The sequence below is a fragment of the Musa acuminata genome, chromosome BXJ2-11 (assembly GCF_036884655.1).
Source record: "Musa acuminata AAA Group cultivar baxijiao chromosome BXJ2-11, Cavendish_Baxijiao_AAA, whole genome shotgun sequence".
Lineage (NCBI taxonomy): Eukaryota > Viridiplantae > Streptophyta > Magnoliopsida > Zingiberales > Musaceae > Musa > Musa acuminata.
Genome location: NC_088348.1, coordinates 6,872,923 through 6,899,927, shown reverse-complemented (window position 1 = coordinate 6,899,927; position 27,005 = coordinate 6,872,923). Strand labels below are relative to the sequence as shown.

At 39.7% G+C, this 27,005-nt stretch overlaps 2 protein-coding genes across 4 annotated transcripts; one reads left to right on the top strand and one right to left on the bottom strand.

Annotated features, from left to right (window-relative positions):
- Positions 1-1,668: 1,668 nt before the first annotated feature.
- LOC135626169 (uncharacterized) lies at positions 1,669-19,567 on the bottom strand. The gene is made up of 11 exons (XM_065131277.1): positions 19,046-19,567; positions 17,468-17,563; positions 11,605-11,681; positions 11,257-11,336; positions 4,421-4,481; positions 3,394-3,461; positions 3,202-3,283; positions 3,007-3,087; positions 2,845-2,922; positions 2,232-2,351; positions 1,669-2,129 (listed from the first exon to the last, which is right to left on the bottom strand). The coding sequence occupies exons 2-11, from the start codon at positions 17,559-17,561 to the stop codon at positions 1,953-1,955; spliced, it is 918 nt and encodes a 305-aa protein (XP_064987349.1). The 5' UTR covers positions 17,562-17,563; positions 19,046-19,567; the 3' UTR covers positions 1,669-1,952.
- Positions 19,568-19,675: 108 nt separating this feature from the next.
- On the top strand, positions 19,676-23,033 carry LOC135626170 (kinetochore protein NUF2 homolog). 3 transcript variants are annotated; one of them, XM_065131278.1, is made up of 6 exons: positions 19,676-20,044; positions 21,098-21,299; positions 21,372-21,632; positions 22,039-22,228; positions 22,309-22,527; positions 22,608-23,033. In XM_065131278.1, exons 3-6 carry the CDS (start codon positions 21,530-21,532, stop codon positions 22,738-22,740), a joined length of 645 nt encoding a protein of 214 aa, XP_064987350.1. In that variant the 5' UTR covers positions 19,676-20,044; positions 21,098-21,299; positions 21,372-21,529; the 3' UTR covers positions 22,741-23,033. The 3 variants fall into 3 exon arrangements, with proteins under 3 accessions (XP_064987350.1, XP_064987351.1, XP_064987352.1); XM_065131279.1 differs by having other exon boundaries at positions 19,679-20,044; positions 21,372-21,487; XM_065131280.1 differs by lacking the exons at positions 19,676-20,044; positions 21,098-21,299 and having other exon boundaries at positions 21,372-21,482.
- Positions 23,034-27,005: the final 3,972 nt, after the last annotated feature.

Sequence of the window (27,005 nt, the reverse complement as noted above, 5' to 3'; positions counted from 1 at the left end):
TCTAATTGTCTCAGTTTGTCTCATTAGGCACATAATGAGAGGTATGAGCAGCACAACAGTGTGACGGAATGCAATGCATGATTGGAAACTTTTGTCTCTAACTCTGTTCTGACAACCTGTCCAGAATCCAGCAGCATCCAAAGGCTTCACTGTTGGGAAGATGGGAGTGGATAGAAGCCTGTTGCCTTCCTCAGCCATGTTGAAAGGTGAGTTGGTGGTGTAGCCAATGCCACCCTTGCAATGAATGGTCCATCACACTGTCAAACATCTTACATAGCAGTATCATGTCATGTGGACCATTCCAGGGGTAAAGATAGCACTTTTCTGCAGCTCCAGAGAGAGAGAGAGAGAGAGAGAGAGAGAGAGAGAGATCCAAAAAATTGGTTGTTGGGCTACCTTTTCCTCTTGCTTCCAATCAGTTCAGTCTCTCTCATCCACTGTTTGTGAACAGTGATTAGTTTGCAGCATTCCAGAGAAAGACAGAGAGACTACAAGAGGGAAACTTTTGTAGCTCCACTGCAAACCCAGTTCATCTGGACCCTCTCCTGCTTCTAGTAAATTTCTTTCACCAACATAATTATATCTAAAAATATATTAAACATATGACATGATTTATATTTTAAATTTTTTCTCATGTGTGAATGGCAAATTATTAGAACCTAACACAATAGAACTTGAATTGGTAGGTGTATCTAAAAGCTTATATTATTAATATCATCCTTTTTTTTTCTCCTGTGATGAACTGATGAGCTAAAAAGGAAACAACAGTTGAACTGAGGTCATCCACTCTGTTCAACAAATTGGTGACCTACAAGTGAAAGTGAAATCCCAGAGTTGCTGCAAGTTGAAGAGGACTTACACACTTCTCCAAGGATTAGGAGGAACAGTTGGGCTACTTATTGTTCTTGTGATCAGCATCAGTCTCTTTCCATCAACATCATTGCATTCAGAATAACCCTTGAGAAGTCCCACTTCAAGTCAGAGTTGTTGGACAAGAGAGAGATTTGAAGAGGATGAGTGACACTAGAAGAGTTCCATGTGATCCTTGAGAAGACCAAATCTTATTACTTTTGCTGCTTTGCCCATTAATTAAATTGATGCATGACATCCCAATAGTGTGAAAAAGGAGGATTAGGAAGTGTTTGATGAAAAGTGTGGAGTTGAGCACATGAATTTTGTAGCTTCTTACTGTCTGCTATATGCAGTCCATTAGACTAAACATCAAAGCATAATTATAAAAGAAAGAAATCATGTACAGTGCTCAGTACATTCTAATGTAAGTTGACCTGATTTACCCAATGTTGCTTTAATATGAGATAAAACTTTAGACTTTGGAAAGAATTGCCAATTAGATTGACTGTATTGCCACATAAAGATTTAGTAATATCTGTGAGGAAAGATACAACAACAAAAACTCATAATATTGTAACTATTATAAGATTGATGCCTAGGAACATAGATTCTGACATGTATTAATGTGAATTAACCTTTCACTTTGGTTGCATGCACTTGTATTAGCATTATATATATATATCGTCTATTTAAAGGAAAATGGAAACTAAAGGCTGTGGTGGTAAATCATCCTAAAGAACATGCAATTAATTATCATGATAATCTATTTAAAGGAAAACAGAAATATAGATACATCTTCCATAATGCCAATTTGGATTGTTTAGAAAGTACCTTTTTTTGTGTTTGATATACAAATATCTATCTTTGATAACATGAGATATTGTTACATTAAAGTTCCAAAGATCTGGATTATAAAAAATAATTGAAGTAAAGTTCCAACTGAAACACATGCTAAGGTATCATGGTCTAATCTAAGCATGATCAATTACCATGATATAACGACTTCCTTTCTTACAGATTGGCCCTTAATATTCTAGGTAATCATGGAGACACAGGATTGGACCGGTGTGCTCTTTATTCTTTCTTCATTTTGCAGTCACCTAGAGGACTCCGAAGAAAGGATTCTCCATGGCAGAATTCAGCTGTGATAATGCTGCGCTGAGAACAGCCATGTCCACCTTGTCCCTTGGTAAGCACAGGTATTCATCCCCTTCAAGCTTCTCAAATCCACATAGCTCAAGAAACTCCATGCCTCCTTTCAGCCTAGCAACTCTCTCCTGTTTAGAGCAGTTGGGAAAAGTATGTGCTTTTAGTGTCTGAAGAATTAGGACACAAGAATCAAGTTGACATCCACAAAATCATTCAGTTTCCGTCATTACCTGAAAGTTGGGGTTCCCGAGTCGAATTTTCCTGAACTTCTCTGCATCCGGATTCATCGCAACATTCCGGACGTAGATAAGAAGGGTTTGGAATGCTCTTTTCACTCTAGCATCATCATCCTGCCATATTAGTAATCATCAACAAAAACAAGAGTAGCTCAAAGGATGTTATTGACCATCATCGTCCACATGTTTCTTTTCTTTTGTGAAAGAGGCATGGAAATAAACTCATGAGAAACCAAGCTGACAAGAAAAAATGAATTCATGTGGTAGATCTAAAGCACAAACAAAAGAGTTCTGAAGTAGGATAACACCAGCAGTCTATTATCTCTGCAACTTAATAAAATATGGCAGCCTCAACAACATGAATAGAAGATGATCATGAAGCTGTGAATAAGGCAAGAGTGAAAACAAGATGATCAAATGAACTATAATATGGGTGATTTGCTGATAAAGCTACATAAAAGAGGCACAATATGGGCCGAGTTACTTGTGAGGGACTCCATAGCTTCACAATTTATAAAAGATAGATTTTAGCTTGTGCAGTTATTCTGAGACTTTTCCAGACTTAAACAAGTCAATGACATTCAACTTACAAATAACACGTGATCACCTTGTGAGTTTTCTTAAGAGAACGTAAACAATCCCTCATGTGCTCTGCCTTTGTGGCAGGATTGACAGACACTGAACTCTGCATGTCACCAAATAAAAAGGTCAACACAAAGATCCAAGTTTTGTACTTTAAACTATCTTGATTTGATACTATTAACTTTACCTTCTTTCTCTGTGAAGGAAGGGCAGATTTGGCATCTCCAGGATCTTGAGGCTGCAATCCCAGCTTGCTTCTTCTTTCTGCCTGAAGTGTGTGGATATTAAGTGCAGACTAATTTCACATTAATGTCTGTTCCAAATAACAACCAATAAAAGAAAACTTGATCGGAAAGAAATAGTCAATTAAATTGATCAAGACCTTATCCTCCCGCAATTTTTGAAGTATTTTTTCTCTTGCTCTTTTCTCTTGCTCTTTCTCTACTTTCCTCAACAGCAACATTCTGCAGAAAAAGAAATGAACTGGCATTCAAAAGGACAATAATATTCTGCACGGTTGTAACATGGAAAGGGCAAAATCTATTAACTATAAATCAATTGAACAGTCACAAGCCTTTTTCTTTCATTTTCCTCGTTAATTTGCTTTGCTTGCAGAAGCTCTTTCCCTGCTCGTATTCTGTCCTACAACAAGTGCAGAAATGTAATAAGATTCAGTCACTGAAATCCAATGAAACTAGCATCACAGATAGTACCTACCATATGAACAGGTGTCAAGCATCCAGAAAACAATGATCTAAATTACAGGTGAATTAATTTTTTTTTTTACCTAGGTGCAGGTGAATTATAATGATGAACATTCTCCCTCTCCAAATTAATTGTGAAAATAATTCCACAAAAGAATTGAGATCGGGAATGCTGTGAGTTTCTTAACTTATATTTTCTGATATTACCTATAAAATGGAAAATTAAAAAAATAAACATGCTGAATACAAAGGATATGTGCTTAAAAATAACTTTGTTATATTTTGAAGAAGGAACATTTCTTGAGGAAGTGGTTCCAACTGTAATGCTGAATACAACTATATGTGCTTTCTTCCTTATAAAGTCACATGAGCCACATGCCAAGATTTTATCAAACCAGGAGATTGTCAAAGGCAATTCGCGGAACACTTGCACACACAGGGGAACCTGTCTACTAGGCAAGTGCTAAATAGTAAGAGCTATGGAACTAAAAGTGCCAAAAGAAGCATTAGAAGTGATAAATTTACTAACTCCACATAATATGGAAAATATAGAACATAAAAGGCCTGGAGCATAAGAATCATAAATTATAGAAATAAAAAATTTGTATGGCTACATCCTCCAAGAATTTCTTCAATTATTCTATTACACGTTAAACACCAATATGGACAAAATAAATATAATTAGTTCTAAATTGGAACTAAAAATTGCATCATGCTTTGCAACCATATGTAACTTGGATGTTTGCTGCTAGGCTCCAAATGGTGTCAAATGACCATCAACCACACCTTAAACTTGGAATACCATGTGGTGTTTATTGAAGCCCGACAATACGCCATGCTTCGCAAGCTTGCATATACAACTTCAGATACATGCATCATATGAAATAAGAAATGTACCTTCTCTCTTTCTCTTTGTAGTCCTTGTTCTTCTTCATCTCTCTTTTTGCGAGCAAGTTCCCTGTAAGTATCAAATTGAGTTGTATGATTCTTGAACATCTATTTTGCCGCTGTAACTTTTTAATGCAGGCCTAAAAACAGGAGATGAGACACTGAGGCTACATGTTGAACTTGTGCAAGTGGTTAGTTTCTAAAGCTAACAATGTATAGATGTCAAGCTGGTTCGAATCTAGGATTAAGACTGTCAAAAACAAGCAAAAAAGTAGTCATATTAAGTTCAATATTTGAGAAACCAAGCACATGAGAAACAATTTAATTTGTGTATGCTTAATATATATATTCCTGATATAGATTGATCTTGAAACATACTCTTCCAATGAGCACTACATAATGATCTATTCTAGACAAGACTCAAACAACACTAATCTGCCTTAAGTGTAGATCTTTATAATACAATAGGAAAAGGCACTACTTATTGTTCTTTTTCCTTTTTATAGACACCATTTTGATCTAGTTGATTAGCATAAGAGATTAAATTTCATCATAAAAAGGGATTAAGAGATTTAAGCTAGCTGAGTCAGAATCATCAGGTGTTCATAACCTCAACAAAGAACTGCAAATTGTAACAGAATCTCATGAATACTACATCATATGCCCTTGTTTAACAACATCAGAAATTCGACATTGTCAGTATACTGAATAATCTTCGAAACTCATTGTTAAGAAAAACCAAGTTTCTGTATGTTTGCCTTAGATTGACTCCAATGTAGCCACTTATGTTTTCACTGCTTTGCAGAAAACTAATTGTAATTTTGCTCTCTCACAAAACACACCACAACTTGTGTCAGACAGAATTCACAACTATCAACATTCTTCCTGTCAATAAATGATAAATACATTGGAGATGATACAAGAAAGTTCTCCAAAATAATTGAAGAGTCTTCACAGATAACTTCCAAACTCAATGTCAAACCTCTATGAAAAGATAGTTTAAGTTACTGCAAATGGTAGCAACAAATTTTGGCCACCTTTTGAGGATAAGAATGCCAAACATACAGAAAAACTAAATTTCTGTATGTCTGCCTTGGATTGACTCCAATATAGCCACTAATGTTTTCACTGCTTTGCAGAAAACTCAATAGTCAATTGTCTAATTGTAATTTTTGCTCTCCCACAAAACACACCACAACTTGTGTTAGACATAATTCATAATTATTAACATTCTGTTAAATCTCGGATTTTGATGATGAAATTAATTGATGAGTTAACAATCTAATATGTGTTTTGAGTGACGTAGGACTAACTTCGATCAGAAAAGACAAATTGATTAAAGCATGAGGAATCAAACGTTGGGTTGGAGTGAAACATGTCAGAAGATTGGACGTCGAGTCGGAGGATCAATCGACGTGCCGGCAGAAGGACTTCATGTCATGAGTTCGGGCATCGAGCTAAAGGATCGGACATTGCGTCAAGGAGATCGAAAGTTACAAGAGTCAACATGCCGATTGGGCAATACACCGAAGGAGAGGACGATGAGCCAAAGGATTGGACGAAGCGTCGGATGAACCAATAACATGTCGGACAACATAGGATTCATGCTTGTAATCATATGTCTAGATCGAGTTAGTTTAGCTCTAATTAAGTCGGTATTGGGGTGAAACAATGACAACTCAATTATGAGCCAATTTGGCCTGAATCATGACTGAATTGGGCTTGTTGTTTGGCCAATTCAGTGACCTGTAGCAGGGTCTGACGGTGGTACTGCCCAGACACAATCTTCAAGACCGTGTCAGGTGGTGGTACCACCCAGATATGGTCTTCCAGACTCTGTCAGGTGGTGGTACCACTCAATGTCAGTACCCCGAAAACCCAGGATGAGATCGTTTTGGCTCCAAATTTGAATCCATTTGGGGCATATAAAAACCCTACTCATCCCCGCTCAGTAAACACATCAACTGAGAACAAAAATTGGGGAAAACACTATTGTAATCTTGTGAGAAGTCCTCTCCTCTAGCTCTAAGTGTTGATTTCAGTTTAAGAGAGGGGTGAGTGGATTGCAAAGGTTGTCTCCTAAGCATGTGAAAAGGAGAAAGAGTTGTAAAAGGGTAGTTGGTCTTCACACATTGAAGGAAGACCTGTGGTGGAAACCGATGGCCTGAAGTGAAAAGAAATCGGGAGTGGATGTAGGTCACGACGACCGAACCACTATAAAATTAGTGTGCCTCCCTTTCTTTGCTTGTTTACTTATTTTGCAACTGCTTTACATGCTTATTACATTCTTACGAACATTTTCAAGTTAAACATATTTCCGATACGACTTTATTAAACGAAGATTTCCAAACCTACATATTTTTCGATACGACTTTATTATCCAAATCATGATCTTGATATCTTGATAATTATAACTTGAGATTTTTATATAAATCAAGATCGTTCACTATGATTCTTTCGTTTTATTAAAAAGAACTATTCAAATGAATCATAATTTCTCTTTTGATTTCTTAGAATTATAAATTAGATTTTTTTTTTATGAATCATTTTTTTTATTCCCATTTTCACTAAAAAAGAGATTTGTCAAAATGAATCATTTTTTTGGTATTCACGAATTGACCCTTCTTGATCTTTCATATTAATAACTTTTATGTCATGATTTTCATATGACTCCTTTGTATTTATGTAATGATCAGAACATTGATGTAAAAAAAAGCAAAAAAATGCTAGCTTGAATGTTAAATTTAGGCATGTTAAATTCTTGATTTCTCGAAATTTGATACTTGATATCTTCTATGAATCAAGATCCTTGTTCTCTAATGTTTCCTTTTGTTAAAGAGAATAGTTATGAATCATGATTTTTCTCTTGATTTCTCAAAATTCATAACTTCAAATTTCCTTTGAAGATTGCCTAGTATTTGATCTCCTATGATTTCTTTTTGCTATTTACAAAAGAAGAGACTTATCAAAATGAATCATGACTTGATCCTTCATGATCTTTGATATTGATATCTTTCAATATGTTTGCAATTGGTTGTATACCTTATGTTATGTTTGAAAATTTATGTATAGGAAAAATATTTACAATATTGTATTATTCCCTTCCTTTGGACAATGACAAAGGGGGAGAAAGATTGCTAATTTGCATATTACAAAAGGAAGAAAAATTACTAGCTTGCAATCTCAAGCAAAAGTGTTATCTTGCTCATCTTAAGAAGCAAAACTTGCAAAATTACACATTGCAAAATGAAGCAAGAATTGCTAGCTTGCATATCTTAAAAGAGAAGTAAAAAGTGTTATCTTGCCTATCTTTAGATTTGCATATCTCAAGAAGCAAAAGATACTAGCTTGCCCATCTCAAGAAGAAACAAAAATTGGTATCTTGCATGATGATATATGCAATGATGTTTCAAAAACTTGAAATTATGTTTATAATGCAATGATTTGAATTTATATCTCAAAAACTTGCTAGCTGCACTTCTCCTTCTTGTTAATGACAAAGGTGGAGAAGGTATGATGATGATCATGTATAGTATAATGAAATTTTATTATATATGATGATTTAGATGCAATACTTGAACTTATGATATAAGTAATAATATAATGTATTGTATATAATTCATAATTGAAATTATGGCATGTTGATAGGGAAAGTTTAGTTTAAACTCCATAATCAATTGGTTGTCATTATCGAAAAGGGGGGATTGTTGAATCTTGGATTTTGATGATGAAATCAATTGATGAGATAATGATCTAATCTACGTTTTGAGTGACACACTTCGATTAGAAAAGACAAATTGATTAAAGCAGGAAGAATCAGACGTTGGGCCGGAGTGAAACATGTCAGGAGATTGGACGTCGAGTCGAAGGATCAGTCGACATACCAGTAGAAGGACTTCATGCCATGAGTTCGGGTATCAGGCCAAAGGATCGAACATTGTTCCAAGGAGATCGGAAGTTGTGAGAGTCAACATGCCGATTGGGCAATACGCCGAAGGAGAGGACGATGCATCGAAGGATCAGACGAAACACCGGATGAACCAATGACATGTCGGACAACATAGGATTCATGCTTATAATCATGTGTCTAGATTGAGTTAGTTTAGGTCTAATTGAGTCGGTATTGGGGTGAAACAATGCCAACTCAATTATGGGCCAATTTGGCCTGAATCAGGACTGAATTGGGCTTGCTATTTGGCCCATTTAGTGACCTATAGTAGGACCTCGTGGTGGTACCGCCAAACTGGTTGGTGGTACCACCCAATGTTAGTGTCAGATTGAGCGATGGTACCACCCAGTTGTCACGGACAAACTTCTAAACAAGATGTTTGATGTAATGCTTATGTATGTCCGTGTCTTTTGGTATGTTCATACTTTGACTAGCATGTAGAGGGACAACCGAAGGCTTAATAGTCCCATTTTAGTTCGGTCTATAATGGACCATTTTACCCTTTGTTGTGCAACTGTTCAGAGCTTGTAAAGTCTGTTTATAATTTGCATTGTCTATGAAGTGTTTTCAGAAATGTTTGCTTGTGGATCCCGAATGAGGCGTTTTCTCTATCCCGTTCTCTCTTTTGTGGGTCCTAAGGGACACGGGAGGCTTCGGGGAGGCTGACTTTTGCGGACGGACACGCAAGGGTGCCGCACGACTTAGTCAAAACCAGCTAAGTCTGTGACACAGTGTCAGACTAACAGGCGGTGGTACTGCCAGTTGTCAATCTGTCAGGCGGTGGTACCGCCCAGTACCCCGAAAACCCGAGATAAGATCGTTTTGGCTCCAAATTTGAATCCATTTGGGGTCTATAAAAACCCCACTCATCCCTGCTCAGTAAACACATCAACTGAGAACAAAAATTGGGAAAACGCTATTGTAATCCTATGAGAATTCCCCACTTCTAGCTCTAAGTGTTGATTTCAATTTAAGAGAGGGGTGAGTGGATTGTAAAGGTTATCTCCTAAACCTGTGAAAATAAGAAAGAGTTGTAAGAGGGTAGTTGGTCTTCGCCCACTGAAGGAAGATCTGTAGTAGAAGCCGGTGGCCTAGAGTGAAGAGGAATTGGAAGTGGATGTAGGTCATAATGATCGAACCACTATAAAATTAGTGTGCCTCTCTTTCTCTGCTTGTTTACTTATTTTGTAACTGTTGTACCTGCTTATTACATTCTTACGAACATTTTCAAGTTAAACATATTTCCGATACAGCTTTATTGAACGAAGATTTCCAGATCGATGTAATTTTACGAAAGCACTAATTCGATGTCAAACCTCTATGAAAAGATAGTTTAACTTACTGCAAATGGTAGCAACAAATGTTGGCCACCTTTTGAGGATAAGAATGCCAAGCAATGATGAAGGTATTAAAGCAATTCTGAAGGGATACAATAGAAGTACCAGTGCATGCCATTGAAAGTTATCTTCATAGATAACTTCCAAATTCGATGTCAAACCTCTATGAAACGATAGTTTAAGTTACTGCAAATGGTAGCAACAAATGTTGGCCACCTTTTGAGGATAAGAATGCCAAGCAATGATGTAATTTTACGAAAGCACTAATTCACCCCCCCTCTTGGTGCCGATACGGTCCTAACACATTATTCCTGTCAATAAATGATAAATACATTGGCGATGATACAAGAAAGTTCTCCAAAATGATTGAAGAGTCTTCACAAATAACTTCCAAATTCAATGTCAAACCTCTATGAAAAGATAGAGGTTTCTGTAAATGGTAGCAACAAATGTTGGCTACCTTTTGAGGCTAAGAATGCCAAACATAGAGAAAAACTAAATTTCTGTATATTTGCCTTAGATTGACTCCAATGTAGCCACTTATGTTTTCACTGCTTTGCAGAAAACTAATTGTAATTTTTGCTCTTTCACAAAACACACCACAACTTGTGTCAGACAGAATTCACAATTGTCAGCATTCTTCCTGTCAATAAATGATAAATACATTGGCGATGATACAATAAAGTTACTCCAAAATGATTGAAGAGTCTTCATAGATAACTTCCAAATTCGATGTCAAACCTCTATGAAAAGATAGTTTAAGTTACTGCAAATGGTAGCAACAAATGTTGGCCACCTTTTGAGGATAAGAATGCCAAACATAGAGAAAAACTAAATTTCTGTATGTTTGCCTTAGATTGACTCCAATGTAGCCACTTATGTTTTCACTGCTTTGCAGAAAACTCAATAGTCAATTGTCTAATTGTAATTTTTGCTCTTCCACAAAACACACCACAACTTGTGTCAGACAGAATTCACAATTATCAACATTCTTCCTGTCAATAAATGATAAATACATTGGCGATGATACAAGAAAGTTACTCCAAAATGATTGAAGAGTCTTCATAGATAACTTCCAAATTCGATGTCAAACCTCTATGAAAAGATAGTTTAACTTACTGCAAATGGTAGCAACAAATGTTGGCCACCTTTTGAGGATAAGAATGCCAAGCAATGATGAAGATATTAAAGCAATTCTGAAGGGATACAATAGAAGTACCAGTGCATGCCATTGAAACCTGACTAAGCCAACTCCATAACACAGGGAAGAAAAGATATGTACCTTGATAAATTGAAACATGACATGAAGTTTGAATTCACTTTTCAGCAATATATACCCAATTAAACTAATTATTACTATGAAGAACCACTAACCACGAAAAAATAGATATTGAAGTGATTGTGAGTTGAAAGACTGAGCAAAAGCTTAGTTATCATAATTGAGCTAAAGAATACAGAAGACATATGTTAAAATTCATTGTTGTACTTGTATCTCAACTTAAGATGGTAATTGATGGTGCTCTTTAGTGCAAAAGAAACAAAAGGAGATTAGTACACACCGTAACTTCTGTAGTTTAATCTTCACTTCATCTGGGGTCATCCATGACATGCCATTTTCAATTTCGATGTTGATGGGAACCTGAAAATCCTTGTATCATATTAGGTGATTTTGGACATCAAGGCACAATCTAGTTCCTCTGTTAAAATTTTTGACAAGTCCAATGTTAAGGAGATATGAAGACCCTAGATCGTTTATATCAGAGTATTGTAACTTTAAGAGAAGAATCTTAGCCATGGTAGGAATATCTATTTCATTCATTAGGAAAATAAATAGTAGTCAAGCCAAAGCAGCAAGAAGAATTACAAGGTAACTAAATAGCGCAATCTCAATAAAAATCATCCCATACCAAAGGCATTTGATCAATATCTGGGTCATTTTCATGTTCTATGACCCAATTTATCGCTGCCTCAATAGTAGAATTACCTGAAAGATACAAAAGAAAGTTAATGCACATGAAGAACTAAATCACAGTCAAACTTAAAAAAATGTTGCATAGTGTAACTCAAGCACTGATTTAAATCGAGGTACTGGGATTAAAAGAATTTGATTGTGCATGCATAGAACAATTGCATCATCATTAATTTCCTTCTCCAACTGACAATAAGAATCTATGGTTATGAATGTGCATCAGACAATCCAGAATACACAGATACTCAATCTGATAATTGCATCATCTTTAATTTTCAGTTCAATCTGAGTTCTAACTCACTTGATACTCCATCAAGTCCCATATCCATAACAAAAACATTTTGGGCTGAATAACCAAGAATTATTGCCATGTTATAGTCTCCCTACTGTCACGAACGGTCGTCGCACACCCGCTTCAACTCCGTTCAACGAACCATTCGTTGCTCTCATCTACATGTACAGCTACTTGACAGCCTGTTTTGCCTTGATTTTGAGTCATTTTGCTTGTAAAAATGTAAGTTTGAATAAGCTGCAGTGTTACAAAGCCACCGCTCACCGAACCGAGCAAAACAGCCCCAAAACAGCTCCGTTTTCATGTGCCGCGGGCTAATTTCTGAAATCCGCCTCCGCTCACCAAAACGTTAGCCATCTCAGCCCCTTGGAACCCCCCGGGTGGCACAGGGCTGGATGGGGCTTCGGTATAGTACCGGGCGTTGAACACTCATTCGCAAGTTCGCACGTTGCCTTGACGGGAACTTGTTGTCGCGCCCGGGACTCGGTGAGCAGCAGCTGTTTGTGGGCTTGCAGCTGTTCGTTCAACCTTCTAAAGCACTTGTTTTCCCCCTCTCCCTCTTTTCTCTTGTGCACGCAAGGTGCTCGCTGAATTGCTTGTAAAGCTTCTCCTCTTTTCGCGAGACGTCGGGACTTGTCCGTCGCTCGTTCTTTCGAACTAATCAACTTTATCTTTTACAGGTCCTTCGGGACCTGCGAGAGGTTGCAAGTGGGCTGATCTTTGCAGAGCAATATCGCAAGGCCGAAGCACGACTTAGGCAACGCAAGCTAAGTTCGCGTCTTGGCCGCAAGGGTGCCTCACGCCTTAGGCAATTCCAGCTAAGGCCGTGACATTGTGGTATCAGAGCGGGCAAGCAATTCGAGCGAGCAGCGAAGGAACTTCGCAACTTCGCCTTGGCAAAGCATCGTGGTGAATCAAGCAAGACGGGGCAAGTCGGACCCTTGCCCCAAGCAGCTGCAAGTGGGCTGCATGTGCACACTCGCTCTCATGCTGTTGGAGCCGCTCAAGAGGAGCGCGGCAGCAAACATGATGAGCGAGAAGTTGGCTACTCTCCGCGAGCGGAGGAAGTGCAATCTGGAGCGCTAACGGGGAAAAAGAGTCACAAGGAGAGACTCACAACGGCGGAAACCCGCCTGCATGTTCTTGAAGCGAGTGTGGAGGAACTGTACCATGGCCAACAAAGGCTTGTCGGGTAGAGAGCTCGCAAGAGGAAGCGGAGTCCAGGATCGACAAGGTCGAGGCCCTAGTCGATCGACTGTCAGATGACACGAAGGACTCCGTGCAACACCTGCAGGAAGTTGTGGCGGAACTCACTTCAAGGGTGACTATGCTCACTAGAGCACTAAATGCGGGAGAAAGCAACACCCGCGTTGCACCACCACAAAATTTGAGGGCACCCGAGCCTCATGGATATGGAGGGGCCAGAGATGCCAAAATGCTCGAGAACTTTTTGTTCGACATGGAACAATACTTTCGAGCTATGAGGCCTGATTCTGAAGATATCAAAGTTTCTATAGCAACAATGTATCTGAACGGAGATGCAAAACTTTGGTGGCGAACCCGTTGGGAGGAGATCCAACAAGATCGGTGTCGGGTTGACACTTGGGAGGACTTGAAGCGGGAGTTGAGAACTCAGTTCTTACCGGAGAACACAGAGTTCGTCGCAAGAAGGAAGTTGAGACAACTCCGCCAGAGTACCACCATCCGAGACTATGTGAAACAATTTTCTGCACTAATGCTGGACATACAGGACATGTCCGAGAAGGACAAGTTGTTCAGCTTCCTCGATGGTTTGAAGCTATGGGCTCAACAAGAATTAAATCGAAGGAATGTTACCGATGTGGTCGGGGCAATTGCTGCTGCAGAAAGGCTCACCGACTTTGTTTCCTCCGAAGACCCAAGGAGAAGGAAACAATCTTCAAGCAATCGCCCTCCAAAACATTCTCGAGGGAAGGAGCTCGGGAGCGAACAAAAGAAGAAGAGTTCTCATAAAGGGCCAAACCCGAAAGGCAAGGCCTCAAAACCTGGAGGATGCTTCTTGTGCGGAGGACCGCACATGGTGAGGGAGTGCCCACAAAAACAGGCACTCAAATCTTCAGTCAAACGCTCGAGGAGCACATCAAACACCTTCGGACAATTTTCAAGGTTCTCAGGGAGAACACTTTGTTTGTGAAAAGGGAGAAATGCTACTTTGCTCAAACTGAGATCTTATTCTTGGGGCATCGAATCGGTGATGGCTCCATTCGGATGGATAAGTCGAAGGTAAAAGCGGTTGCGGAATGGCAAATTCCAAAGAAGGTGCCAGAGTTGAGATCCTTCCTTGGGTTCGTCAACTACTATCGACGCTTCATAGCGGGGTACTCGAAGCGTGCAACTCCACTGACGGAGTTACTGAAGAAAGAGCAGCCTTGGAAGTGGTCTGACAAATGTGAAATAACATTCCAAGATCTGAAGGCTGCTGTTATGGAAGAACCAATGCTCAAATTACCAGACTATGGGGAGCCTTTTGAAATCCATACAGATGCTTCGGACTTCGCTATTAGGGGAGTACTTATATAGGAGGGTCATCCGGTGGCCTACGAGAACCGCAAACTCAACGAGACCGAGCGGCGGTATCCAGTGCATGAGAAGGAGATGACAGCGGTGATCCACTGTCTACGAGTTTGGCGACACTATCTCCTCGGATCACGATTTGTGCTGAGGACGGACAACATCGCTCTGAGCTATTTCCAAACTCAGAAGAAGCTCTCCCCAAAGCAAGCGCGATGGCAGGACTTCCTGGCTGAATTTGATATGGCAATGGAGTTTAAGTCTGGGAAGGCAAATGTCATGGCCGATGCATTGAGTTGGAAAGTGGAGCGTGTGAATGCCGCACAATTGGAGGGCGGAGGCCAAGCAAGTCAATTGCACTCCAACTTCCTTTCCAGGATCAGGGATGGACTGTATAGTGACCCCCAGGCAGCTATCCTGATGCAACACATCAAAGAAGGCAAGGCACGACGATTTTGGGTCCAAGAGAGACTCGTTTACACAAAAGGGAATAGGGTTTATGTTCCCCGAGTGGACAATTTGAGGCGTGAACTCTTAAAAGAGTGTCACGATTCCCTTTGGGCTGGACACCCAGGTATTCACAGGACGTTGGCTCTCATGGAGAGGGCCTTCTATTGGCCGAAGATGGAGACTGATGTGGAGGAATATGTTCGAACATGCCTTACTTGCCAATAAGACAAGGTGGAGCAGCGGAAGCCGATGAGACTTTTGGAGCCGTTGCCGATACCAGAAAGGCCGTGGGAGAGCATTTCCTTAGACTTCATATCAAGCTTGCCACTTGTAGGAAGACTCGGATCGATACTTGTGGTGGTTGATTGGTTTTCAAAGTATGCAACTTTCATTGCTGCTCCCCTATACTGTTCAGCGGAAGAGGCGACCAAGCTGATGATGAAAGATGTGGTGAAGTATTGGGGAGTCCCACACAATATCATTAGTGATCGAGACGCTCGGTTCCTGGGACAATTCTGGATCGAGCTATTCAAATTGTTGGAGTCAAAGTTATACTTCTCTACAAGCCTCCACCCCCAGACGGATGGCCAGACTGAAAGGATAAACTCGCTCCTGGAGCAATATCTTCGGCACTACGTGAGTGCCAACCAACGAGATTGGGTGAAGCTGTTGGACATTGCCCAATTCTCCTACAACTTGCAGCGGAGCTCTGCATCCAACAAGAGCCCCTTCGAGATCATTACAGGACAACAACCGTCGACTTCGCACACCATGGCAATTGGGTATACTGGGAGTAGTCCGTCAGCCTACCATTTCGCAAAGGAGTGGCATAGAAATGCAGATATTGCGCGGGCTTACTTAGAGAAGGCGGCAAAAAGGATGAAGAAGTGGGCAGACTTGGGAAGGCGACCGCAAGAGTTCAAAGTTGGTGATTTGGTGTTGGTAAAGCTCCAACCAGCATCACTCCAATTCTTTAGGAACAAAGTCCACAAAGGATTGGTGCGCAAGTATGAAGGGTCCTTCCCAATTATCAGCAGGGTAGGCAACGTCTCTTACAAGTTGCAGCTGCCGGCGTGGTTCAAAATTCACAACGTTCTTCACACCAGCAATCTAAAAGCCTACCATTCGGATCCGCAAGATGCTTCCCGAAATGTTCCAACTCGGCTACCTCCCATCACAGCCTCCTACGAGAAGCGAGTTGAAACCATTCTGGCGGATCGCAAGACAAAGCTACCCAACGGAGCTGAGCAGACAGAGTACTTGGTGAAGTGGCGAAAGCTTCCCCGAACTGAAGCCAGTTGGGAGCCTGAAGACGCCCTACGACATGAAGAAGCAATCATCAACAACTACCAACAAGCGTCGATGAGGGCGTCGATAGTTTAAGTGGGGGAGAATGTCACGAACGGTCGTCGCGCACCCACAACAACTCCGTTCAACAAACCGTTCGTCGCTCTCATCTACATGTACAGCTACTTGGCAGCATGTTTTGCATTGGTTTTGAGTCATTTTTCTTGTAAAAATGTAAGTTCGAACAAGCTGTAGCGTTACAAAACGACCGCTCACCGAACCGAGCAAAACAGCTCCGTTTTCGTGTGTCGCGGGCTGATTTCTAGAATCCGCCTCCGCTCACCAAAACGTCAGCCATCTCAGCCCCTTGGAACCCCCCGGGTGGCACAGGGCTGGATGGGGCTTCGGTATAGTACCGAGCATTGAACACTAATTCGCAAGTTCGCACGTTGCCTTGACGGGAACTTGTTGTCGTGCCCGGGACTCGGTGAGCAGCTGTTCGCGAGACGTCGGGACTTGTTCGTCGCTCGTTCTTTTGAACTAACCAACTTTCTCTTTTACAGGTCCTTCGGGACCTGCGAGAGGTTGTAAGTGGGCTGATCTTTGCGGAGCAATATCGCAAGGCCGAAGCGCGACTTAGGCAACGCAAACTAAGTTTGCGTCTTGGCCGCAAGGGTGCCTCACGCCTTAGGCAATTCCAGCTAAGGCCGTGACACTACGCCCCTTTATTGGCAACAACATCATCTGTCTGGTGTTCTTACACTATACACTAACATCTCCTGTATCCATATAAAGAATATATATTGGGTTGAGTTTCCAAGAGTTGTCGCCTTGCTATTGTCTTCCCATGCCTCCATATGCAGAACATGACACCTAGAAGGAAAACATAACATCCCATGCCAATTCTTGCTTATAATCCGAGGGCCACGAGCATTATCTTTTCAAAATATTTGACCTTTTTAACTCAGTTGCTGGACATAGGGACAGCACATATTTGGAAAATTATAACTTGTATTTGTTATATGACTTGACAGGCCAACCAATAGAATAAAATCCTCGATGCAAGAATTAATAACCTGTGTTAGATCTGGAGACTAACCTCTGAAAGTGCATCAAAATCCTTCTTAATCTTACCAAAGAAATGGATATCTAAGCATCATATCCAGTTTAATGAAAAAAATGCAAAATAAAGCAACAAAACAATGTTTTTTTTCCAACTGACCAGAAAAGTGAAGTGCCCGTGTAGCACGGGCTGTTGGAAATCCCATTAGTTCAAGCTCTCTAAGCATTTGTTTGTCAACTTCTGGGACTGCCATTTCTGGGAAAATATAAATGGAAATAAAATTATGAGAAAAATAGGAACTTGATATCAGTGATGTAGAATTTAATGTGCAAGCAGAATAATTAAAGCAAAAACTAGTTATTTCATAATGAGTAGATGATGAAAGAGATGGCAAATGACGTACTTGATTAAATAGAAAAATGCATGTATGAATATAAGCTAAGATACCATGAGAGTTTAGTTGGTTGAGAAGTTCCCCAAACAACACTCATCAATTTTTTTTTTTAATACGATCGTTTTCCTATTAAAAGGATGACTACCAACAAGGTTTCAGATCTCAACCATACTGGTTCCTATGGATTTGTATTTTGCAGGTTCGACCAAGTACCAAGATTGAAACATATTGCTCGACACTGGTAAAATATCATTCATATTTATTTTTTTATTATTCTATTTTATAATACTGGGTTACAGAAACGGATACTGGATAAAAAATTTAAATATTTTACAATTAATGGCAAGCTAATATCTCAATATGTACAAGCAAATTAGTCATCACGATACCCAGCAGTTGTTATTTTACACAAAGTCAAATTAATAATGGAGAAATTACTATTCAATAACTAATCTCTCATGGTACTATGGTGTCAAACAAACAACTACTTAGTATCCTGCAACGATGAAACTTTACCCCTATGTTGATGCTATGGAAATAATGACAAATTTCATGAACCATGAAACTTAAGGCACAAACAGGTAAATCTAGAAATCACATCACTGGTTAGTTTAAGCCATGCAAATAAGGGAGGCTTCAAATATCTTAACCTTGGAAAGATGAGTTTATTTTACTGGGATGGGAGTTGCATTGAGCTGTCTTGTATTGCCGTCATACTGACAACACAGAGAATACGTCTGAAACATGGACCCAATGTTTTTAACTTACACCTCTTACCTGGGAAAAAGAATGAAGATCTTCACTTGGACCCTATGACCGTAAATTGATCAAGCTAAGGAGCAAGGGTGTGATGACCGCAATTAGGTCGATTAATTTATGAATCCATAACATCAACTTATTTCTAGGAAAGATATCACCCAAAAGGTTCAGAAAACGAACGCTAGTAACATCAAACATCGTCCTGATTCCTGATTCCTCCAAAGATTTGGAGCAATATGCCCATTGCTCACTAGTGAAACAAAACAAAGAAAGACCAATGTGCATCTTCAAACTAGAAGGGTTCTTCTGAATTAACCCAGAATCAAATATAACAAAAAAGTCACCAATCCTGATTATCAAGCTAAAACTTTTCAGAACCAACTGAAAAAGAAATCTTCCAATTCCACAAAGAATTAAAACAATCATAAATCTTGATCATCAATCTTTGTCGTCGAGCCAAAACAGTTCGTAGCCAAACCAACAAGAACCCAAAGTTGCAGTATCCAGTTCTTGTGGGTCGTAAAACATCAACGGATAGTAAATAGAACGCAAAATATAAATAAGGGAAAAGAATCGGAGAATACCAATTGCAGGTTGGGCGGCAAGAATGGCGTCGTCCGATCAGCGCGCGGAGGCCGGCAAACGAGGGGAGGAGGACAAGAAGGAGGTCTTGGAGGCTCCTCCGAGGACGCAGGCGAGGGTTAAATAGGCCCAACCATGTGAGGCGAGAAACCTCCATTGGAGAATCTCGAGAAGGAGAGGGAACAATTTCGCATTCCCTCTCGCTTCTCTCTTCTTCTTCCTTCTTGCGGAAGTCGGAGTATTTATGCCTTGCTCTTCCGTTGAGGTTTCCTCACGTTGCCGGTTCGTGTCCAACAGTCCGTACCCGAACATTTATATTAGGTATTCTCTCTCTGACCTGGTAGTGGAGCCCACGGGTCTCCCAGTGAGAATACTTTGGGTGGAATCTCGGGTAGTATAAGAATTCAAAAGGCCACCCGTTGGAACCGTCATAACGGCGTTTGCGATGGCCGAAGTCTCCGCTTTGTGTCGTGACCGCGAACGCGAACGCGACTTGAGTCGCATGACGCGAAACCACGGGATGGAGTGGAGCGACGGATCGTGTCTTGACTCGTTGCGTGGCTTGCGATTCGTACAGGGAAATTTGTGCGCGGAGACCGTAACAGTGATCGGCTCGACGCTTCCAGAGAGAGCAAGAGGACCGTAGAAGACCTCAGATGGCGACGGCGGAGCGCGGTTTCCTGGCTTGATGATGCCGACCACAAGCGGTGGCCCCGGCGAGAGAACCCGCAAGCTCTTTGTCGTCGGCGCCAGCGGCGGCGGCGGTTCGGCGATTCCGGTGTCCGACATCGGAGGGGTGGACCTGGGGGCCGTGGGGCGCGCCGTGGGGCTGGACCCGTCGGCCGTGACGCTCAACGGCTACTTCATCAGCCGCGGACCGGACTTCGTCTCGTCCTTCACCTGGGGGTCCCTCGTCTCCTTCTTCACCTCCCGCGGGTTCCCGACCGGCGCTTCGCAGCTCGACCCCGTCGTCGTCCAAGGGAAGCCCACCCTCGCCTCAGGTGATACTCTATTTCATTTGATCGCCGAGGTCTTTTGAGTTTGTTCTGATGGGGCAATCGATGATAAGAACTGTCAAATTCTGCTAGTCTTGGCCAAACAAGATCAAGCAATATTCTCAGAATTTCCATCAATTTGGATCTTTCTATTGGTTTCCACTTCTCTAGCATCTTGAAACACCAGCAGAAACAACATGGCCTTAAAAGATGCATCTCTTGCGCTTCTTGTGTTAGCTTACAATCGTACTTCTCTTTTCTGTTGGACTGCAATCATACTTCGATCAAAGCAAAATTAGCCATTAAATGGTGGTCCTTAAATTGCATAATTTTTGTTCTTTTCTTCCAAATTACGCAATGCGGGTGTCCTTCTAATTTGTTCATGTGGTCACTCTTACATATGCATTCTATGTCTAAAGAATTCCTGTCGTGCAATGTCCCTTAAGAGCTCCCCTTCTTTGTAGAAAAGGATCCCTCTTCTCATTTTGATTTTGTCATTATATTATAAATCAGACAATAAGGAGAAACATACGAAGGTGTTACGTAGAAGTACCACAGCAGAGAATAAAATGTCTCCTTTTCTCATATTAATTAGGTCATATTGGTATGATTTCCACCCGCGAATTGGTCCTTCATTGGAGGAACACATTCAAGGGATCTGTTCAAAACTGGTAATAGTAGTTGCAAGTTACATATAGACTTCGATACGGCACAATGCATGCATAGAACAAAGCCTTAATTTGTCTAGAGTTGCTTTGAAGTGGAACCAAACCGAACTGTTCGAAGCATTCTCATGACTTTGTTGCACATTGCAAGTTGTTATATCTAATCTCCGCCATGCAGTTTAAGAAAGAAGAATCAAAAGATTGTTGTTATCATTTTTGGGTTCTTAAAAGGAAATCAGTTGTATAAACTATCCGGTAAACACATTAGAATTCATCAGTATGTTGATTCTGGTAATTATTTCTCAGACATATTTGGTTGGCTCATCTCCCTTAATGCCTGTAGCCTAGCAGAATATGATGTTAAAATCTTACAGAAGTTTTTCGATTGCTTCAGGATTGCAATTCTCTCCTTTTCCGGAGGAGGGAGATCACCTTGCTTTTAAGAGGAAAGCTACATCAGAAGATGAACATCCAATTAACAAGAAGAACAGGGTTGATGGATATCTTAATGGTGGTGACAGCCTTTGTATCAAGAGAAGGCTGAAACTGGAAGACGATTGCTCAACGAAGAAGAGAAAAATCTGATCGTTCTTCCGGTATATATGTTTCTATTAATGTACCACAGATCCAGTCTGCAAATGTTCTAAGTGATCTCATCTATGTCTCAGGTTTAGAGCATCGACAGAATCCCCAAAAGTAGGTTTCTTTTTTGGATGCATCAACAAACATGGAAAAGCCGGAGAGAAGATGAATTCTTACCTGCTTTTTCCTGCAAAAGAGTTAGGTGATCATCCTACTGTGTTTTGAATAATGCTTTGGAACATGAATGCCATTGATGGTGGTGGGCTCATTTCCAACGATGGAGTATGATTGTGCCATGAATGTTGAATGGCCAAAAGGCTTCTATGGTGACAAAGTGTTATATAAAAGTAAATAAACTTTTTTATATTTCTTAGTATATTAGTTGTTTAATTTAGTATACTATTTTGGAGGATTTGATTAATACAAAAAATAAGTATAGTGAGGTTGGATTGAAATAGTTCATTTGGGGTGAGATGAATGGAGTCAATCGGATTCATTTCTTTAATGTATGAAGTATATCATGAACTCCAAGAATGATGAGGCTTTGGGAGTCCATGTGTCAATTTTTTATTGGAAGACGATTTAATATTGCTACATCAGTTAGTAAGGTAGGTTGAATAGAGTAGCACTAAGGATGCTACACCAAAGATCGGCTAATTGCAATTTCTATGTTGGCCCAACAAGTTCATTTGGGCCAGTCCAAAAGTCTTCAGGATGTTTATTTTGTCTACTAATAGCTCTCATTGCAATCAGGCGGGAAAAGCAAACGAGGGGGGGAGGAGATGTCGAGCTTCTCGTTCCCGGAGCGCTCGACGGCGGAGATCATCGGCGCTCTCGCCCAGGTGGGCATCGCCGCCTTGAAGCCGGAGGACCTCGCCAATCCCTCCACCGACCTCGTGTGCACCCTCTACTCCAACTTCCTCGCCTTCGCCGACCCTCTCGGGTAAACACCCTGTCTGTCTGCCCCCTGCCCTTTTACCCTAACCCTAACTCCTGATCTCTTGTTCCCCCCTCGCTTCGCAGCGAAGAATCGGATATACAGATCGCTTTCAGTGCTCTCGAGCTTCTGGATAACCCCGACCACCATGTGGACGCCATCCGGACCTTCAATCTGTACCGCAAGATCAAGAGCATGCTCGCCTCCATCCGATTCGGCAGCTTTAATCTTCGCGATCTCATCAAGCCTGACACCAAGCGCACCCTTCAGATCCTTAGCACCATCGTCAACTTCATATATTACAGGTGAGAATCCTACCTAATGAACCATGAAAAGTATCCGGCCTTTGGATGTTGAATGGTTGATCTCTCCGTGGGATCCTTAGAGAGGAGAAGCTGAACATGCTGCAGCCTATTGTCGATCAATTCCCGGCATATGAGGAACGAAGGGCGGATCTCGAAGCAAAGATCGATGAGGTCTTTTCTTCTTCCTTTGCATCCACTTTAATTTGGCTTTGATAGCCAGATTTCTCTATTATTAAGGTTTATAAATTATTAGCAACTAAAATTCTTGAGCCAAAAATAAGCTAAAAAAGCAGCAGCAGCAATGCCATTTCAGTAAATAATTTAGATCTAAAAATGATCCCGAAATCGAATGATGATGTATTTGCGAGACCAAAAGAATAAACTCCTTGAAAGATAGAAAATTATGCGTGCCAGATATCAAGGTAAGTGTATGCTGTTTGCAGATGTTTGAAAAGTGAAAGTGAAACAATATAATTATGAGCAGGCAACACTGTTAGTTTGTGTAATATGTTTTTAGATTTACCTTTTTTTCCGCAAGACTGGTTTTGATTTGAATTTCTAGGGCCCCAGTGCATATACAAGCAGTCCTCTGACGATGAATTGCTCAATTGGGTTTGGATTTTGGAGTGAGCAACAACATATAACCTTTTTGCTGATGACAAATGGATGACATTTACTTAAAGAACTCCTTATAAATTTCCATGACATGATCATCGAGATGTTAACGACCTAAAATATTGAAAAACCTCCAACTGACTCGCAGCAGTATTGGCATCACTGGGTACAAATCCATCTAATGAGTCCAGCAAAAGAAACACCATCATGTCCTTTTCTGCAAAATCTGAACTTGAACAAAACTTACATTTCAGAAATGTTGATAGTTGCAATCTTCTTCAGAAAGTTTTACGTTGTAAATATCCTTTCCACGTGCGGGGATAGAGTTGTGCATATTTAGCTACCCAAAATTCCACATGACTGGAACATTATTTAGCCACTTTTTGTACATTAAAGGCCATGCATCACTAAGCATTTGGGTGGTACATCTTAGTGGACACAACGGACAAGCTTGTAATTACGTTTAACTCGTGGAGAATTTTGCCAATGTCCACAAGGGCAAAGGTGCATATTACATTTGTTTAAGCCATGTATCAAGTCATAAAAACACATATTATACAATCGTAATCCACTGACTTAGTCGTACATCTAGAATGCAGGAATGGAAAAACAACATTATCATCAATAGCATCGGTCTTCTCCTTGAGTGCTTTGGCCATCGTCTTCAATGACATCTGCTGCTTGTTATAATTCTGAATAGTCTGCCGCAGATCCTTGACCTCTGCATCCAACTGCTGAACTGCTGACGTCATATTCCGAATTTATAAAAAAATAAATAAATTAATATTTTATTATCTATAATTTATATAATAAACTCTTTCCTTTTCTTTTTATTAAATTCAAATCCTGATAGTAAATATTCTATTAACCAGAAAAAAAGAAAACATCTTCTTGATAGGGTCACAAATCTCTTCCACCTAAGCTTCAGATCTATTACACAATAGTAAATTACTCTATAAATAAATATCAGTAACCACACGAGTAGGAACCTCAGAAAAATCATAAAGTTAATCTTCAATATTCATGAAATATAAATAATTATCAATAATTCAAAAATAAAATATATCTATTCATCATAAAACTTATGCATCATAAAAATGATGATAATTTCTTACATAATAAATAAAATCATGCATTAGTCACATGCAACACATACATAATAACAAAGGCGTATATCACTCGATGGTGCACTCTCTCAATAGTGGATGGAGAGAGGCATATTCCATGGGATGGATTCCTCAGCGGATGGAGATAATTCATATCGTATTCCCAACAACGGATGGAGTGGTATCCCTCACCTGCCCAAGTGGGGACACGTTCCTCCCAACAGCAGATAGAGGATATGGTGTCAGGCTCGAGATGAGGTAGCGTGACTCGGTAGGAGATAATTCATATCGTACTTCCAACAGCGGATGGAGATAATTCATATCATACTCCCAACAGCGGATGGAGTGGTATCCCTCATCTGCCCAAGTGGGAACACGTTCCTCCCAATAGCGAATGGAGAAACTGTGTAACCATCATGTCTGACGGCCCGCTAATCCCCGAAGGGAATCATCATACCTACCCTCGGCAAGGATACATAAACATTCATGATCATTCATTTACACTTATCCAATCACTCATGCATACATCAATAAATCAATATGATTAAATATTATGAGAGACCATACTTGATGTAAATCTGCTAGGCTATGTTCATTGGTGGCTCCGCACTGTGATGGGCCCATAGCTCCTTTCACATGTTGTACTCTCAATGTGAATTACTAGTCTAGTCACATCTACTACATGATACTCATCGTATCAATATCATAAACATAAGAAAATAAAAAATCAATAATTATTTTCAAATGATAAAACCTTTATATGAAATATTAACATCTTAATAATCCTCAACCAACCAAAACTCTAATTGAAATAGCTCAATTGACTTAAATCAAACTCAAATCGATTATGATCTAATAGAATCAACATCAAATCCTTATAGAACCGGTCTGGAATCACCCTAGACTGGTCTAATTTCAATTTGATTGATCTCGATTAGGTCAAATAAGTTTGAACTGGTCAAGTTAGAGTGGAATCACTCTAAACCGACTTTAACTGATTAAACCTGTTTGATTTAGTCAATTAATGAGCTCGAACCAATAGAGAGGGAGGAAAGAGGGAGGAAATTGGACTATATCGTATAGTGCTAACCCAAATCGAACCAACCCACCTGAGTCTTGGACGAGTCACATATACTGCATATACATAGTCCACATATATTGTATATACCTATTCCAAGTACTAAGTTGTGTTAAAGTACGACGGGTTATATAAAAGGAGTGACTATATGTCTAATGTCAATCGTGTAGCTGGGCAGGCTTAACTTCATGAACTAGGCTAAGCCTCACTTATAAGTTGGGCTGAGCCTTGCCATTAAACTAGGCCTTGCTTGGCTCGTGAGTTGGTCCTAGCCACATGGTTGGGTCGTACCTTACCATATGAGTTGGGTCATACATGGCCACATGGATTGGATCGTACCTAGCCACATGAGTTGGCTCATGCCTAGCCACATGGTTGGGTCATACCTTACCATATGGGCTGGGTCATACATGACCACATGGACTATATCGTACTTAGCCACATGGGTTGGGTCATGTCTGGCCACATGGGTTGAGTTGTACCTTGCTATATGGGCTGGCTTCTACCCGACCACATAGGTAGGGTCATGCCAAGTCACATGGGCTAGGTTGTACTTTTGATCACATGAGCTAGGTCGTACATGACCACAAGGGTTGAGTCGATTCGATCTGATCGATCAACTTGACTCAAGTCAGACTCCAATTAGACTCCTCTTATTAAATTATATTTCAATATTTAAAATTATTAAAGAATGACTCAAATTCATTAATTAAAACTTTAAATTCATGATCTTAAATTTAAAACTAATTACATTATATAAATTCATACATAGTTATTGAAACATATATATATCTAATTAAATAAATTAAAACTACTATGTTAATCCAAAAATAAGAATTTTAATAATTAAATAAATATTAAAATTTACTTAAGCTCAATAGATCGAAATAAATCAAATAATCATTATAACATCTCAAATCAATTATCATTATTTACTACTCATGAAATTTTGAAAGTAAAACATCGAATCATAAAATAATAATAATCTCAATATCAAGATATCAAAACATAAATCAAAACTAATTGAAAAAGAAAGGATCCTACCTCTCTTCAATTATCCCTTCCTCGATATCATCTCCTCAATCCTCCCATTGTTAGGCTTAGTGGAGAATGAGGGAGAAGTATGTCTTTTATATAGGAGAAGATAAGATCTCCCCGAAAGGTAAATAATAATTTAATTTTAATTTTTAATTTATTTTTCATTTACTTTCGTACATAAAGAAAATAATATAATATTCATCTCTTGTTGTTCACACATAAAAAATGAAATGTAAACTATTTACTTTCTGAATATCAAATCAGCCATTAGGAAATAAATTAGTAGAATTCTTAAATTATCTACGTGATTAAGGAAACTAAATTTAATTATTTCTTTAACTATAGTACAAATATATATATAAGTTAGTAATAAAATAATACATCATTTATAGTAATTAATTTATGTTAAGAGAGAAATTATCCATGATTACAAACCAAATCAATTTATCTAACATCTCAGATTGCCATGAAGATAAATTCTTTGGATTTCTATGATCACATACAGTTACAAAGAGTTAATAATGATATTTTGATACAAAATGCAAGTCTGAAGTTTCTTAAGACTTGGAATTTTGAAGGCACATGTATATATACTTCATGGTTTTTTGCGTTAATAACTTTTATCTTCAATTTCCAAAAAA